Below are 13,281 nucleotides of genomic sequence, written 5' to 3'. Positions count from 1 at the left end.
CGCCACTATCGTGCAGGTTTTCCTCTTAGTGAGGAGGTTTTGTTAATAGTGTTTACCCACCTGTGCACTGTTCGCAATTTTATCGCGAAATCACCAACTCCCATTTCCAACTACTACAATTACTTAAAGAAAAAAAAAAAAAAATCCTTGTAACACATGGAAGGAATCATGAAATATTGCATCACTTCTTTTTTTTTTTTTTTTTTTTTTTTTTTTTTTTTTTTTTTTTTTTTGACAAAGGAAGGAAGAAGATAAAGAGGAAGAAAAAGATAAAGAATTAGGGATGTAACAATTCAAGAATCTTCTGGACACTCAAGAATTAATGCTGGGTATCTCAGAAATCGGTGAACCTGCCGCTTCAGAGACATCAGATCTATCAAGTATTTTTGGCGTGGTTCTGAAAGAAGTTTCATTTCAGCTCTCAAAGATGTGTGTTTTTAAATTGCCTAAAGCGGTATTATGTCAACAAAAATAGTGCTCGTGCAGTAGTTTAAAGAGGGCACAAACAGTTTACCATATGAACAAATCTCATCATTAGTGACGACCATTTGAACTTTTCAAAATGAAAAATCCATTTGAAGAAGAGTCTACAGAAGGCACGGATGAGCCAGCTTACCCACATGCCGCTTTTACAAGATACCCACGTCGTGAACTATACAGAATCCCTTTGGACGACAGCAACGAGATTGACATCCCGAGGTCTCCTGACAGCAAGCTTGACAGGAATGGATCACCGGATATATTTGCAAGGAGTTCTTATCAAGTATCTAATGGAAAATCATCTACTCTCAAAGGAACAAGAACGCCTAACTTGGAATTGAACGAAAACAAGACAGCTAGAGCTAAATTCACGTCAGACGAAAGTCCAAAAAGGCAAAGACAAGGTGGCTTTTTTATTCCCGATGGAAAGCAAAGTGCCGTTCCAAGTGATGATATTTTTCTGTCCCACGCAAGCTCGTCAAGGAGCACGACACGAAGCGAAAGGATTCTTGAGCCCCCCCAACCAATCTTCACACCTGAAACATTTGCCGAAGCCAATCTTCAACATCCCGACGATGAGTCTGATCAAAGGACAGTAATATCCGACCAATCGCTCGATTACGGGTATCCAGATTATCAGAAAGTCTATGAAGAAGAGTCCATCTCTGACACCAATACAGCTTACAGCTCTGGGTATCACTCAATGGGAGCCCAAGAGAGTGACTACTTTGGTGCTTCAATAGATCGAGACATGATGCGCAATATTCCCGACACATACGTCCCGGTGAAGGATAAAACAACGACTAAGCGAAGAGTTCGTCTTATTGGGGGTGACTCAGGAAACTTCGTTCTTGAAAATCGTATACCAGAAGAGCTCAGAAAGGTGTTGACTAGGACTGACTCACCATTCGGCGAGTTTACCAACATGACATACACAGCTTGCACAGCCGAGCCCGATAACTTCGTGGCAGATGGCTTCACTTTAAGGCCTGTCAAGTTCGGAAGAGAAACAGAACTCGTCATATGTGTCACGATGTACAACGAAGACGAATTCGCTTTTGCCAGAACGATGCATGGTATCATGAAAAACGTGGCTCATTTATGCTCTCGAGCTAAATCGTCTACTTGGGGAAAGGATTCATGGAAAAAGGTTCAAGTCGTGATTGTTGCTGATGGCCGAAATAAGGTAAACGAAGCTGTTCTTCAGTTGTTGACGGCTACGGGCTGCTACCAGGATAATTTGGCTCGCCCATACGTCAACAACAAAAAGGTGAATGCCCATCTCTTTGAGTACACTACTCAAATCTCAATTGATGAGAACTTAAAGTTTAAGGGAGATGAAAAAAGCCTTACCCCTGTTCAAGTCCTCTTCTGTCTTAAGGAAAAGAATCAAAAGAAGATCAACTCGCACCGATGGCTCTTCAATGCATTCTGCCCTGTGCTCGATCCAAACGTGATTGTATTATTAGATGTGGGTACGAAACCTGACAATCACGCAGTTTACAATCTTTGGAAGGCATTCGATAAAGACTCGAACGTTGCAGGGGCTGCGGGCGAGATTACTGCGATGAAAGGAAAGGGATGGGTCAATTTATTGAATCCCTTGGTTGCCTCACAAAATTTTGAATACAAGATGTCTAACATCTTGGACAAACCTTTGGAATCTGTTCTTGGTTACATAACTGTTTTACCTGGGGCCCTCTCAGCGTATCGATATATTGCTCTTCAGAATCATTCAGACGGGTCAGGGCCTTTGGCATCATATTTTAAGGGCGAGGACTTACTAAATTCACGCCATCTCTCGAACAGCAAGACTAATTTTTTTGAAGCAAACATGTATCTCGCGGAGGACAGAATTTTGTGCTGGGAACTAATTGCTAAGAAGAACGAGAATTGGGTTCTCAAGTTCGTCAAACAAGCGACTGGAGAAACTGATGTACCTGACACCATTCCAGAATTCTTATCACAGAGAAGAAGATGGATAAACGGCGCATTTTTCGCTGCATTATATGCGTTAAGACATACCCCTAAAGTCTGGAAGACTGATCACTCAATGGGAAGAAAAATATGGCTCTGCGTCGAATTTGCCTACCAATTTGTGAGCACTGTGTTTTCCTTCTTTTCTTTGAGCAACTTCTACTTGACATTTTACTTTCTCACGGGAGCTCTCATCTCCGAGAAGAGTGTCGGCCGAGGTGGGTTTTGGGTTTTCACTATTTTCAATTATCTTTGCATTTGTACGCTAACCTCTTTATTCGTTGCGTCAATCGGGAATCGGCCACACGCTTCTAAGAATATTTTCAAGACATTGATCATACTTCTCACCGTGTGTGCATTATACGCATTGATTGTCGGCTTCTATTTTGTTGCCACTACAATACAACGATTCGGAGTTGGAGATTCATCTACTTTTGTTTTCGTGAGCATAGTCGTTTCATTGTTGGCAACCTATGGACTATACACTTTGATGTCCATACTCTATTTGGACCCTTGGCATATGTTGACCTGTCTGATACAATATTTTATGATGATTCCATCATACACATGTACTCTTCAAATTTTTGCTTTTTGTAACACACACGATGTTTCATGGGGCACCAAAGGAGACAATAATCCAAAAGACGATAAAACAAATCAATACATTATCCAGCAGAATGAGCAAGGTGAATTTGAGGTTATCGTTCAGGACTACAATATTGATGAGGTCTATCTCGAAACGCTTTACAGCATTCGTTCTCGGAGATCGAGCAAAAAGGTGAGACCTTTCCTGGAAACTCCAAGTGAATTAGATGGTGAAGATTACGCAAAGCACGTCCGAACAAAGGTTGTTCTTCTGTGGCTTTTGTTGAATCTCGTTTTCATAATGACAATGTTGCAGGTCTACGAACCAGGGGATACCGGAAGGAATTACTATCTTGTCTTTATTCTATGGATGGTGGCAGTACTTGCTCTCTTCAGAGCCTTGGGATCGACAGCTTACCTTTTACAGCATTTTGCTAGATGGCTTGTTGAATCCCATAGTAAGTGGTCTCACAAGAGGGGCGGGTATCAAAGTACCCACGCTAATGCGCTCAACTAGTGCGCTATTATATACCGGAGATACTGTACGACGATCATCAAAAAATCAATGAGAAGTAAAACATTACTGAATAGTAGCACCACCATTTTCCGACAAATTCTTACTAGACACGCTCAATGGTTTCTTTAAACGCAAGCCTCAAGCGTAAACATGCGTCAGATGCTTCCAACAATGCAAAGAAAGCGAAACGCTCTACGTCCTCGAACGTTTTGAGGTCATACCAATCATTACCAGACATCAATGAAACGCCATCGAGGAAGACAGAAGCGTTGCAGATTTTTGTTTGGGGATCGGGGTCCATGTGTGAGCTAGGCCTCGGCCCGTCCGCACTGACTAAAGAAGTCAAGCGTCCCAGATTAAACCCCTTCTTGACACAAGAAAGATTGGGTTGCGCTATAGTCGATTTTGCTGTTGGTGGAATGCACGCTTTGGCTTTAGATGCAGAGAATCGGGTCTGGTCGTGGGGAAATAATGACAATAAAGTTTTAGGGCGTGACACGACGAAAGTGAAGGAAAATCTTAAATCGGTTGATGCCGCAGATTCGGACGACGAAGATGGAGATTTAAACGAAGCTGAGTCTACTCCTGCATTGGTTCAGAATTTGCCCAATCTCGATTCAAAAATTGTACAATTGGTTGCTACCGACAATCTCAGTGGTGTACTTTATGAAAATGGAGAAGTCTACACATGGGGTACGTTTAGAGGTAATGAAGGTCTTATGGGATTTGACGAGAGCAAAGCCATACAAGAAAAACCATTACGTATGGAATCGTTGAAGAACATTGTACAACTCGCCGGTGGAAAAGATCATGTCCTAGCTTTAGACTCCAAGGGAATTGTGTACGCTTGGGGAGATGGTCAACAATTCCAGCTAGGACGAAGAATTTTAGAGAGGCACAAAGTGGCAGCTCTCAAACCTCACCAGTTTGGATTGTATAATATTAGGTACATCGCTTGTGGTGATTATCATTCTTTTGCGATAAATACACACGGCGAGGTATTCGCATGGGGTCTCAACCAATATGGTCAATGTGGGGTCTCAGAATCGGGAGAATTGGAGGATGGCTCTCTTTTGAAGCAACCCACGAGAGTGCAAACACTCTCTGAATTGAATATCAAGTCCCTCGTGGGTGGTGAACATCATTCAATGGCGTTGACTGATGATGGACAAGTGCTTTCATGGGGTAGACTTGATATGCAAGAGCTCGGCATTCCATCTCATAAATTACCCTCCTATACCTTTAAAGATGCGCACGGAAGAGCTCGTTCTGTGCCTCAACCTACTCAGGTTTCTATTGGTCAAAAGCAACATCACAAGATTAAAACAATCGGAGCTGGATCGCACCATTCATTTGCTGTAACGGATGACGGCGTAGTATTTTCCTGGGGATTTGGCGACACCTATGCACCTGGCCTTGGTCCTCTTGACGAAGATGTTGAAGAACCTTCCAGGATCTATAACACAGCGACAAAAGCAATAGACATTCGAATGATCAGTGGTGGCGGACAATTTTCCGTTAGCGGTGGCATACAAATTTCCGAGGAACTTGCTATCAAAAGAAACGAGAGATATCAAGCAGTTGATGATTGATTAAATTTTACATATATACAAATAGCATTGAATATTAAAGCCTCGAATGTGATCTTCTACATACACAAGTAGAACATGGTCACATAGCCCAGTTAGATAGAGCGTATGCCATACGCATGGAAAGAGCATGTTGAGGTCATCATTGTTCAAAGAACCATACGGTTTAATAGATAAACAGGAAATTGACATAGGGCTTAAAAGCTCCTTTTAATCTCTAGAATGCGGTCAAAAAAAGCCCGCCAATGATAGGATAAGGGTATCCAATACTCTGGGACATACCTCGTTGAGCTTGAATTCATACCCTACAGTGTATACCTACTATGGAAGCACGAATCAATTCAGTAAGCAGAATAGCTGTGTAGACAATAAAGCCGCAAAAGATAATAGTTACTTAAGCGAATAAATATATTCATTTGATGAAGAAAACAGCTAGATTGCCAGGATTGATAGAACAAATATATACTGGCATTGGGGTTGGATAGACTGACACCTCCCAAAAATTGATGCGCCAACTACATGATATATCTTAGTACATTTGAATTCACAATCTCTCATCTCCAACAGCGGCATGCTATATGCTAAACATTTGATAGAAGTCACCAGAAGTCATAGATACGACGGCTACATTACTGTTTCAGCACAACACCAATATTAGCTATCGTTTCATGTGCCACTGCGCACAGGTTGAAAGTGCCTAGTACCCCTGTTGTTAAATAAAACTAAGATAAACCTGAAACTTGTTCAACAGCTTATAATCGATTGAATGGACCATGCAATAAATCAATATCTGTTATCTGCGTAAGGAAGGATGTGTCCGACGAATCTAGCGACACTAACAACACCTGTATCATTGTATCCAGCTACTGTTCGGATTTAAGTCAGAGTTTGATACATTATGTGGAGAACTTTCAGCAGAATCACGATGAACATGTAAGTTACACGAGCTGCTATTACCTGAAAGTGGATTACCCGTATACAGTTTGTGATTTCCAAGGGAAATCTATCGCCTGGTGTTCGTATAAGTGACCTCTTCCCATATTTCAAGAGGAACAAACATTGTGTCTAAATTAATTGACCACCAAATTTTGTTATAAATTTTTAAACAATGCGCTCACAGCAAGCATAGGGATGATTAAATTTAGTGATCCACTTCACACTGACACTGCCAAGTTATCAACTAGGGTCACAAAATTTTCAGCAGAGCTGGCTGCTCCTCACGTTGACGGTGATATACAGCTTTTTATATACTTTTTCGATTTCGATTGTTGAGTCGGGTTTCTACAGTAAACTGTTATCATATTCTAATGAATGAAATGCTTCTCAAGTTACCATCCTAGTTATACATTTTTGAGAGATGAAAGATATCCAACCGATATATTCTGTTAGTACTTTCCTTTTGATACTAAGAATATTGGAAATGTTTACTCGAGACTATGAGGATTGATGGGATTTGAAAATTAAGAAGAAATTTTTCCCTTACGTGCATTTGATTATGTCTGATGAAATCGCATTTAAGTGATGTGAAGATAGCATGAGAGGACTTTAAATTGTTTTGTTTTATGGATGTTCACTTCAATGTACGGTTATGTTTTTTGCTATTAGTGTTTTTGTTTGACAGGGTCGTTTAGGACAGAGATGATTTCGTGTTAATTTAGATATTCCAAATTGAGTAGGTTTAAAGCACGGAACTCTGAATTATCTTGCCTTAATTTTGGGTCTGTAGGAGGGCTGATCTTAATATGTCATGCTCTAGTCGTAGCTCTAGTGCGAAATGGAGTTACCATCATCATTGTTCGTAATCAATGAGCACATTGGTTTTTTATATGGTTCGTATGACTGACATTTGCTGGCTTGAGTCGGTACTCTTAGAGGAGAGTCGCGGTCCCCCGGGATCACTCAGCTTCTGTTGAAGTATTGAGAGGTTTACTATGCAGGACATAAACTATATAGGTTTTATTGGAAGGAAGATATTCTTTGCGGCGTCCTTTTAGATGCATAAGGAAATGACATTATTGTGGGACTGACATGTTTTGTGGGCAGTACACGTTTTTTAGGTGTATTCAAGAGGTGATAATCCTGTATAGTGACTTTTACCCGAGCGCTTTTGAGTTGTTGCAGTGCGAACGTATTCAAATTATGTTGGTCGTTTAATGAGGATATTGAGTAAATTGAATGGCACATTAATTGCAGCATTGAGTTTGGTGGGCTTTCTCATCTTCTCCAAAGGCTTCTTTCCGACGAAAAGTGTTTTGGGCGGCCAAGCTGGGTTAGTAAACCCAGATGCCTTCGTTGGTGAACGCGGTGCTCAGTTTGACAAGCTTATACTTATGGTGGTTGATGCAATGAGATCAGACTTTATGTTCTCCCAAGATTCTCAAATGACCTTCCTACATGATCTCATTGATAGTGGCGATGCTGTTCCATTCACGGCGTATTCTCACCCACCTACTGTCACATTGCCACGTCTAAAGGGCATAACAACAGGACAGATTCCTAGCTTTGTTGATGCAATCCTAAATATAGCAGATGGAAACGATGGATCGCAAGCTCTCACTCAAACAGACTCGTGGATTAGCCAGCTTCGCAGGAAATCGAAGAACAAGATAATCAACTTCTTTGGGGACGACACATGGTTAAGATTGTTCCCTGCTGAGCAGTATTTTAATCAAAGTGAGGGAACGAGTCTGTTTTTTGTTAATGACTTTACAGAAGTCGACAGAAATGTTACAAGACATCTCGATGCCCAGTTGAAACAGCCTTTTGACGCTCTCATCTTACATTACTTAGGTCTCGATCATATTGGGCACACTGGGGGCCAATGTCAGTGCATATGAAACCAAAGCAGCAAGAAATGGATGGGATTTTGAAGAAGTTATATGAATCAATCGATGATGAGCAAACCCTTATTGTCCTTATGGGCGACCATGGGATGAATGAAGTTGGAAATCATGGTGGTTCTTCCGAAGGAGAGACAAGTCCCGGTCTAGTTCTCGTATCCCCAAAGTTCAAAAAATTGCAAGCAAGTCCGGTAGGGTATCGTGGTTCGCACAAACCAGATGATTTCACCTACTATTCTAGAATTGATCAGATTGACATCGTGCCTACACTTTCGGCGCTTTTGAATATCCCAATTCCCAAAAATAACGTCGGAGTGATGGTCCCTCAGGTTCTTCAATGTTGGTCAGGTGAGCAACAAAGGAAGAAAGTGCTCTTGGAGAACTGCGAGCAGATGTTCCATCTTTTTCGGGCCCTGCATCCCTCCAGAGCTACAAGATTTGTCGATCAAATCATTCAACTAAGAAATTTGGAGGGAAGCCGAATCAATGATTATTGGGAATTTCTCAGATCGCTCAAAGATATCATGGTTCAAAATTCAACAAACTATTCCCTTGAATTGATGTACTCTGGGTTTGGGATCACACTCCTTTCGGGATTTATTCTATGCATTTTACTTCTAAAAAGAGCAACGCATGAAAGGGGCAGTTTGATCCATTGCTGCTTCTTCATCGGGTTAATAATTTCATACTGCGCCCTTTTACATGCATCTTCTTTTATTGAGGAAGAGCATCAATTTTGGTGGTTCTCGACTGTATTGGCGGTTTTTTTGATGGGATTAGATAGTCGTTCATGCTGGAGAGTGGAGGTAGGCTGTCTCTTTTTACTAAGAGTCATAAGGTCTTGGAGCACGATGGGTCAAAAATTTAGGCTGGCAATGACCTTGTCTGATGTTTTGACAGAGGCCCCTTTGGTACTTTGGCTTTTTGTGTTCGTTACTGTGTACGGTATCGCCATTATCAACAAAAGAAAAGACGCGTACAACCGCTTTCACTTCATTATCGGATTCATGTTGGAAATCGTGATGAGCTCACTTACCATTTTTCTCAAGGTTTTGCAGACGAAAATTGACGGCACGTCTCTACCCTCAATCTGTAATTGGATGGTCGTTTACTATGAAGATAGCATGGACCCTTTATTGCAGATGCGTGCAGCAGCGACTTCGGTGTCACAATTATTCTACTTGGCGTTCGTGACTTCTTGTCTTTGGCAGTTGTGCTGGCGAAGCTCATTGAAGTCCACAAAAGTTAGCCTTCTTCTAGTGCATGTCTTCTTGCATCAGTCTAGGCTTGAAATAATTCCTTTATTTCTTGTCTTCGGAGCTTTGGAGTCTTTGCTATCGAGATCAGGCCCGCTCAAGAACTCTGAGTTTTTACTTACAGCCATAATTCTTTGCATCCAAAACCTCTCGTTTTTCGGTATTGGGAACACCAATCTGATAGCGACGATAGACCTTTCAAACGCTTACAACGGCCTCAGCTCATACAAGATTTCCCTTGTTGGCATTCTCACTTTCATTTCAAACTTTGCACCTTCATTGCATTGGTACCTAGCTTGGTTTCGATTGGCAGAAAGCAATGGAAGTGACATTCGCCGCAACATTTGTGCCAGAAATTTACTCGTCTTTACCTTCTATGTTACATCTCAAGCAAGCTTGTTGGCTTCTTGCATCAATTTAAGATACCATCTATTTATTTGGTCAGTTTTCTGCCCAAAAGTGCTTTATTTCGCAGCCTGGTTTGCACTAGTTGAATTAGGATTCAATGTCGCGATATGGCAGAGTCTCGTTGTGTTCAACAGGCCATCTCAAAGCAGCAGGTGAAGCCATAGACTTATAAAAAAATGCATGCTCATCTCACTGAAGTAGCTGGTCCCGAAAGTGGGGCTGGTTGTTGACGTATTTAGACAGCCGCCTGTCCTTGAGGTCGTACATTCTTTTCTCTGACTTCCAAACCTGCTGCTGCTCTTTTGTGACTTGCAGATTTTGGAAGCTCAACTGCCTACATTCGGCTGCCACAACAGTTCCTTGACCTTCCGAAAGAATGAGTTCCTGTTTTTGTTTGCGAAGTTTTCGGAGTCGTCTATGACCTAGCGATAAACCATTTGGAAGAATTAACTCGTCGCCAAGATTTATAATAAAGTCTTCCCCAGAAGCTGTGAGATCATTCTCACTATCCTCATCATCGGACTCCTTGTCATCAAAATCTGTTTCAGAAACATCTTCCCAATCCTCTTCATCGTTTTCGGTCTGAAATTCACTTGCGTCATTCTTATAAGACGATGTGAAGTCGTAAAAGTCGGAAATTTCTAACTTTTCTTCATCACTTTCATATGGTATACGGATGTGGCGCTTACTGTGCATGTGCTCCCTCACGGCCGCTAAACTTTTGCCCTGGTAGGAACATGACAAGCAAACATTTCCCAAACCAAGCTTCTCCCCTAGATATACTATCAATCCTTCAACATCAACGAGGTACTTTTTTTCAGGCAAAAAGAGCCCGTGAATCTTGGTCATATGTGAGATATTTTCTTCGACACTGTCAAAGTGAGCCTGTTTCTTATCTGAGCAGAATAAACATGTAGTTGGTTTAATCTCCACGCGTTGGTTTATCTTTGCCTCCATCATATTATTGAGCTCAGCGTCCTCAGATGAAGACTCTAAGCTTTTGTTCTTCTCGTTTTCAATTTCCCCTGGGATGCCTTTCAAAAGCGCTTCACGTTGTTGTCTCAATAACTCTTTCTTTGCAGCTCTTTCATTCTTTCTTCTAGATTTGTCTATACCTTTGTTCTCTTCGGTCGATGATGCATCCTTGGCTTCAGTCGCAACCACCTTCCCTTTAAACGTTTCTTCGTCAACTGGTGGAAGCTGAGTTACTCTCCTCTTGAGATTATATCTGTGCCAGTCCGTTTTCATATGAGTCCTCTGTGAGGCTGCTTCTTCGAAACTAAGACCGCAACTAAGACATGTGAACAGCATAATAAAGTAGTGATGCTTGATGCGATGAGCATCTGCGAATAATGAATTTTTCTGGTATTGATGCACTTGTGCACACATTTTCTGAACTGACGCGAAAAAACCCCATCTCAAGGTATTCTCTTTGTCATGACCGAGAAACTTATGGAATTTGCCTCTGTAATTCCAGCGATAATTGATTCTATACGCTATGCATCTGCTATAGCAGCACATGACATTTCCTTCTACCGTACCATGGATAAAGAGATCGATACAATTGGCACAGAGACCTCTGAAATGCTACTTGAAATGCTACGAAATTTGACTACCTCGAAAGATTTATCGGATACTTCAAACTTAATGATCAACTCGCAGGCTTTTTGGGATAATTTTGAATCAAAACTCGATACGATTTATGAAAAAGTGGATGTTGCTATGGAAAAGTACGATAGAACTCATAAGAAAAATACCAAGATTGCTTCTATATCCATGGAGCCTCTCGCAAAACCTCAAGAGAACTTCGCTGAAGATATAGATAACTCAGATGTTAAGCCTTTTAAACCAAAGTTGAAGTCAAAACCTTTCTGCCTTCGACTGTTAAAGGATCTGTTGGTGACAGATACTGAGGGCCGTTTTGAACATCCATATCAACATGAAATCATGACACAACCATATCCAGATTGGATACTTGATAAATGTTTGCCTGAAGAGCCTCAGGAGTGGGATAGCCAGCCAGCAATTTTTGTTTCAACAGTTACGCAATTGAACGATATGGTCAAGAAATTGAAGTCCTCAAAGTCTATTGCAGTTGATTTAGAACATCATGATTTAAGAACTTTTTATGGGCTCACCTGTCTTATGCAAATCTCTGATCGTGAGCAAGATTGGTTGATTGATGTATTGGCCCTTAGATCAGATATGGTTATGTTGAATGAGATCTTCGCTAATCCTAATATTGTGAAAGTGTTTCATGGCGCATTCATGGACATCATTTGGCTTCAGAGAGATCTTGGTCTTTACGTCGTATCGCTATTTGATACTTATCATGCCGCGAAGGTGTTAGGTTATCCTAAACGTTCTTTGGCATTTTTATTAGAAAAATTCGCTGGATTCAAGGCATCAAAGAAATACCAATTAGCAGACTGGAGATTACGGCCACTCCCTGATGCAATGTCTCATTATGCTCGAGCTGATACTCACTTTCTTCTCAATATTTTTGATCATCTTCGAAATTCATTGATAGATGAGAAGGAAGACAAACTTCAGCAAGTTTTGTTCGCATCAAGAAAGGTGGCGTTACGCAAATTCGAGTTCATCAAATTCAGTGAAGAGCTGGGCAAGGTTGACGAAAGTAGCACCATCATGAGTAATTATAACGTCCCAATCCATCTCGAAAACCGTTTGCGCCTTCTCGTTGGCTGGCGGGATAAGACCGCTAGGTTAATGGACGAATCCACAAGGTACATCATGCCAAATAGCACTTTGGTGCAGCTTGCTGCAAGCGATGTACCAACCGACCATTCGTCAATAGCTGCAATCCGTGCAGTCAACGTGTCAGGCTTTCAATTGGAATCTTTGGTGAACTTCATGAATGAAAACTTTGAAAATAGTTCTACTGAGTCCACGAACATTAACTTCAAGATTTCACAACAGACCAAAGATTTAAGCGCAGACTCTCTCGATGTCGTATTGCAAAACCAGAGACAGCTTTTGCCTCAAGTCGCAACACGAGTATGTGGAACCTCGTCTCTATTCACAGAGGGCCTTCTTGGCTTCGAGATTTTACATCCACGATTGAAAAAAAAGGACACCAGGTTGCTTCAACTGCTACCACTCCTTTGGTCTTCATTTACTTCCGCAACCAACAATCTACCTGCAATGTCTGACAGGGAGCAACAGGGAGATCGAGAACTTTTACCTGAGAAAGAAGCGTTGCAGAGAGAGAAAACTGTTCCGGAAGCTCAAAATATACGAGGCTCAAAAGTGGGCACGCAAGAATATTCAAACAAAAAGCGTGAAGGAGCGAGCTCTACCAACATCTTGAACTATGAGGAAGCGTTACAAGCACAAAACACAGAAGAAACCAAGAAAAGAAAAAGAAGTGTTCAGCAATTTGATCCCCATACTCACAATGGTAAAAAGGCGCAATATGGCGCCCCAAGGAAGAAACGCCAGTTTCAGGGAAAATCTGCTGCTTTCACCAAATGAGAATATTGCATGCTGCAGAAATGCGAAGTAGACATATCTCCACCTCTCGAAGTATTTTAGACTGCATAAGAATAAGGACCCCGTTTATTCACTCCACAAAGCTTTAAAGCCCGCTCAGTAGCAGAGCAATGAAC

The 13,281-nt window shown here is 41.4% G+C and overlaps 4 protein-coding genes across 4 annotated transcripts; 3 read left to right on the top strand and 1 right to left on the bottom strand. All coding sequences in view use genetic code 12, as the record gives it.

Annotated features, from left to right (window-relative positions):
• Window positions 1-562: 562 nt before the first annotated feature.
• On the top strand, window positions 563-5,151 carry CXQ87_004488 (chitin synthase 1; the record flags this gene model as incomplete). Its single annotated transcript, XM_025482927.1, has 3 exons — window positions 563-2,663; window positions 3,084-3,500; window positions 4,100-5,151. 3 exons carry the CDS (start codon window positions 563-565, stop codon window positions 5,149-5,151), a joined length of 3,570 nt encoding a protein of 1,189 aa, XP_025337870.1.
• Window positions 5,152-8,863: 3,712 nt separating this feature from the next.
• GPI7 (mannose-ethanolamine phosphotransferase) lies at window positions 8,864-9,816 on the top strand (the record flags this gene model as incomplete). Its single annotated transcript, XM_025482926.1, has 2 exons — window positions 8,864-9,484; window positions 9,769-9,816. 2 exons carry the CDS (start codon window positions 8,864-8,866, stop codon window positions 9,814-9,816), a joined length of 669 nt encoding a protein of 222 aa, XP_025337869.1.
• Window positions 9,817-9,841: 25 nt separating this feature from the next.
• REI1 (Rei1p) lies at window positions 9,842-10,900 on the bottom strand (the record flags this gene model as incomplete). The annotated part of the gene is made up of 1 exon (XM_025482925.1): window positions 9,842-10,900. One exon carries the CDS (start codon window positions 10,898-10,900, stop codon window positions 9,842-9,844), a length of 1,059 nt encoding a protein of 352 aa, XP_025337868.1.
• A 189-nt stretch (window positions 10,901-11,089) lies between these two features.
• Window positions 11,090-13,147, top strand: RRP6 (exosome nuclease subunit; the record flags this gene model as incomplete). Its single annotated transcript, XM_025482924.1, has 1 exon — window positions 11,090-13,147. One exon carries the CDS (start codon window positions 11,090-11,092, stop codon window positions 13,145-13,147), a length of 2,058 nt encoding a protein of 685 aa, XP_025337867.1.
• Between the last annotated feature and the right edge of the window lie 134 nt (window positions 13,148-13,281).

The sequence above is a fragment of the Candidozyma duobushaemuli genome (assembly GCF_002926085.2).
Source record: "Candidozyma duobushaemuli strain B09383 chromosome Unknown E_B09383, whole genome shotgun sequence".
NCBI classification, from domain to species: Eukaryota; Fungi; Ascomycota; class Pichiomycetes; order Serinales; family Metschnikowiaceae; genus Candidozyma; species Candidozyma duobushaemuli.
The sequence above is the reverse complement of the archived record's forward strand: the minus strand, read 5'-3'. Positions and strand labels throughout refer to the sequence as shown.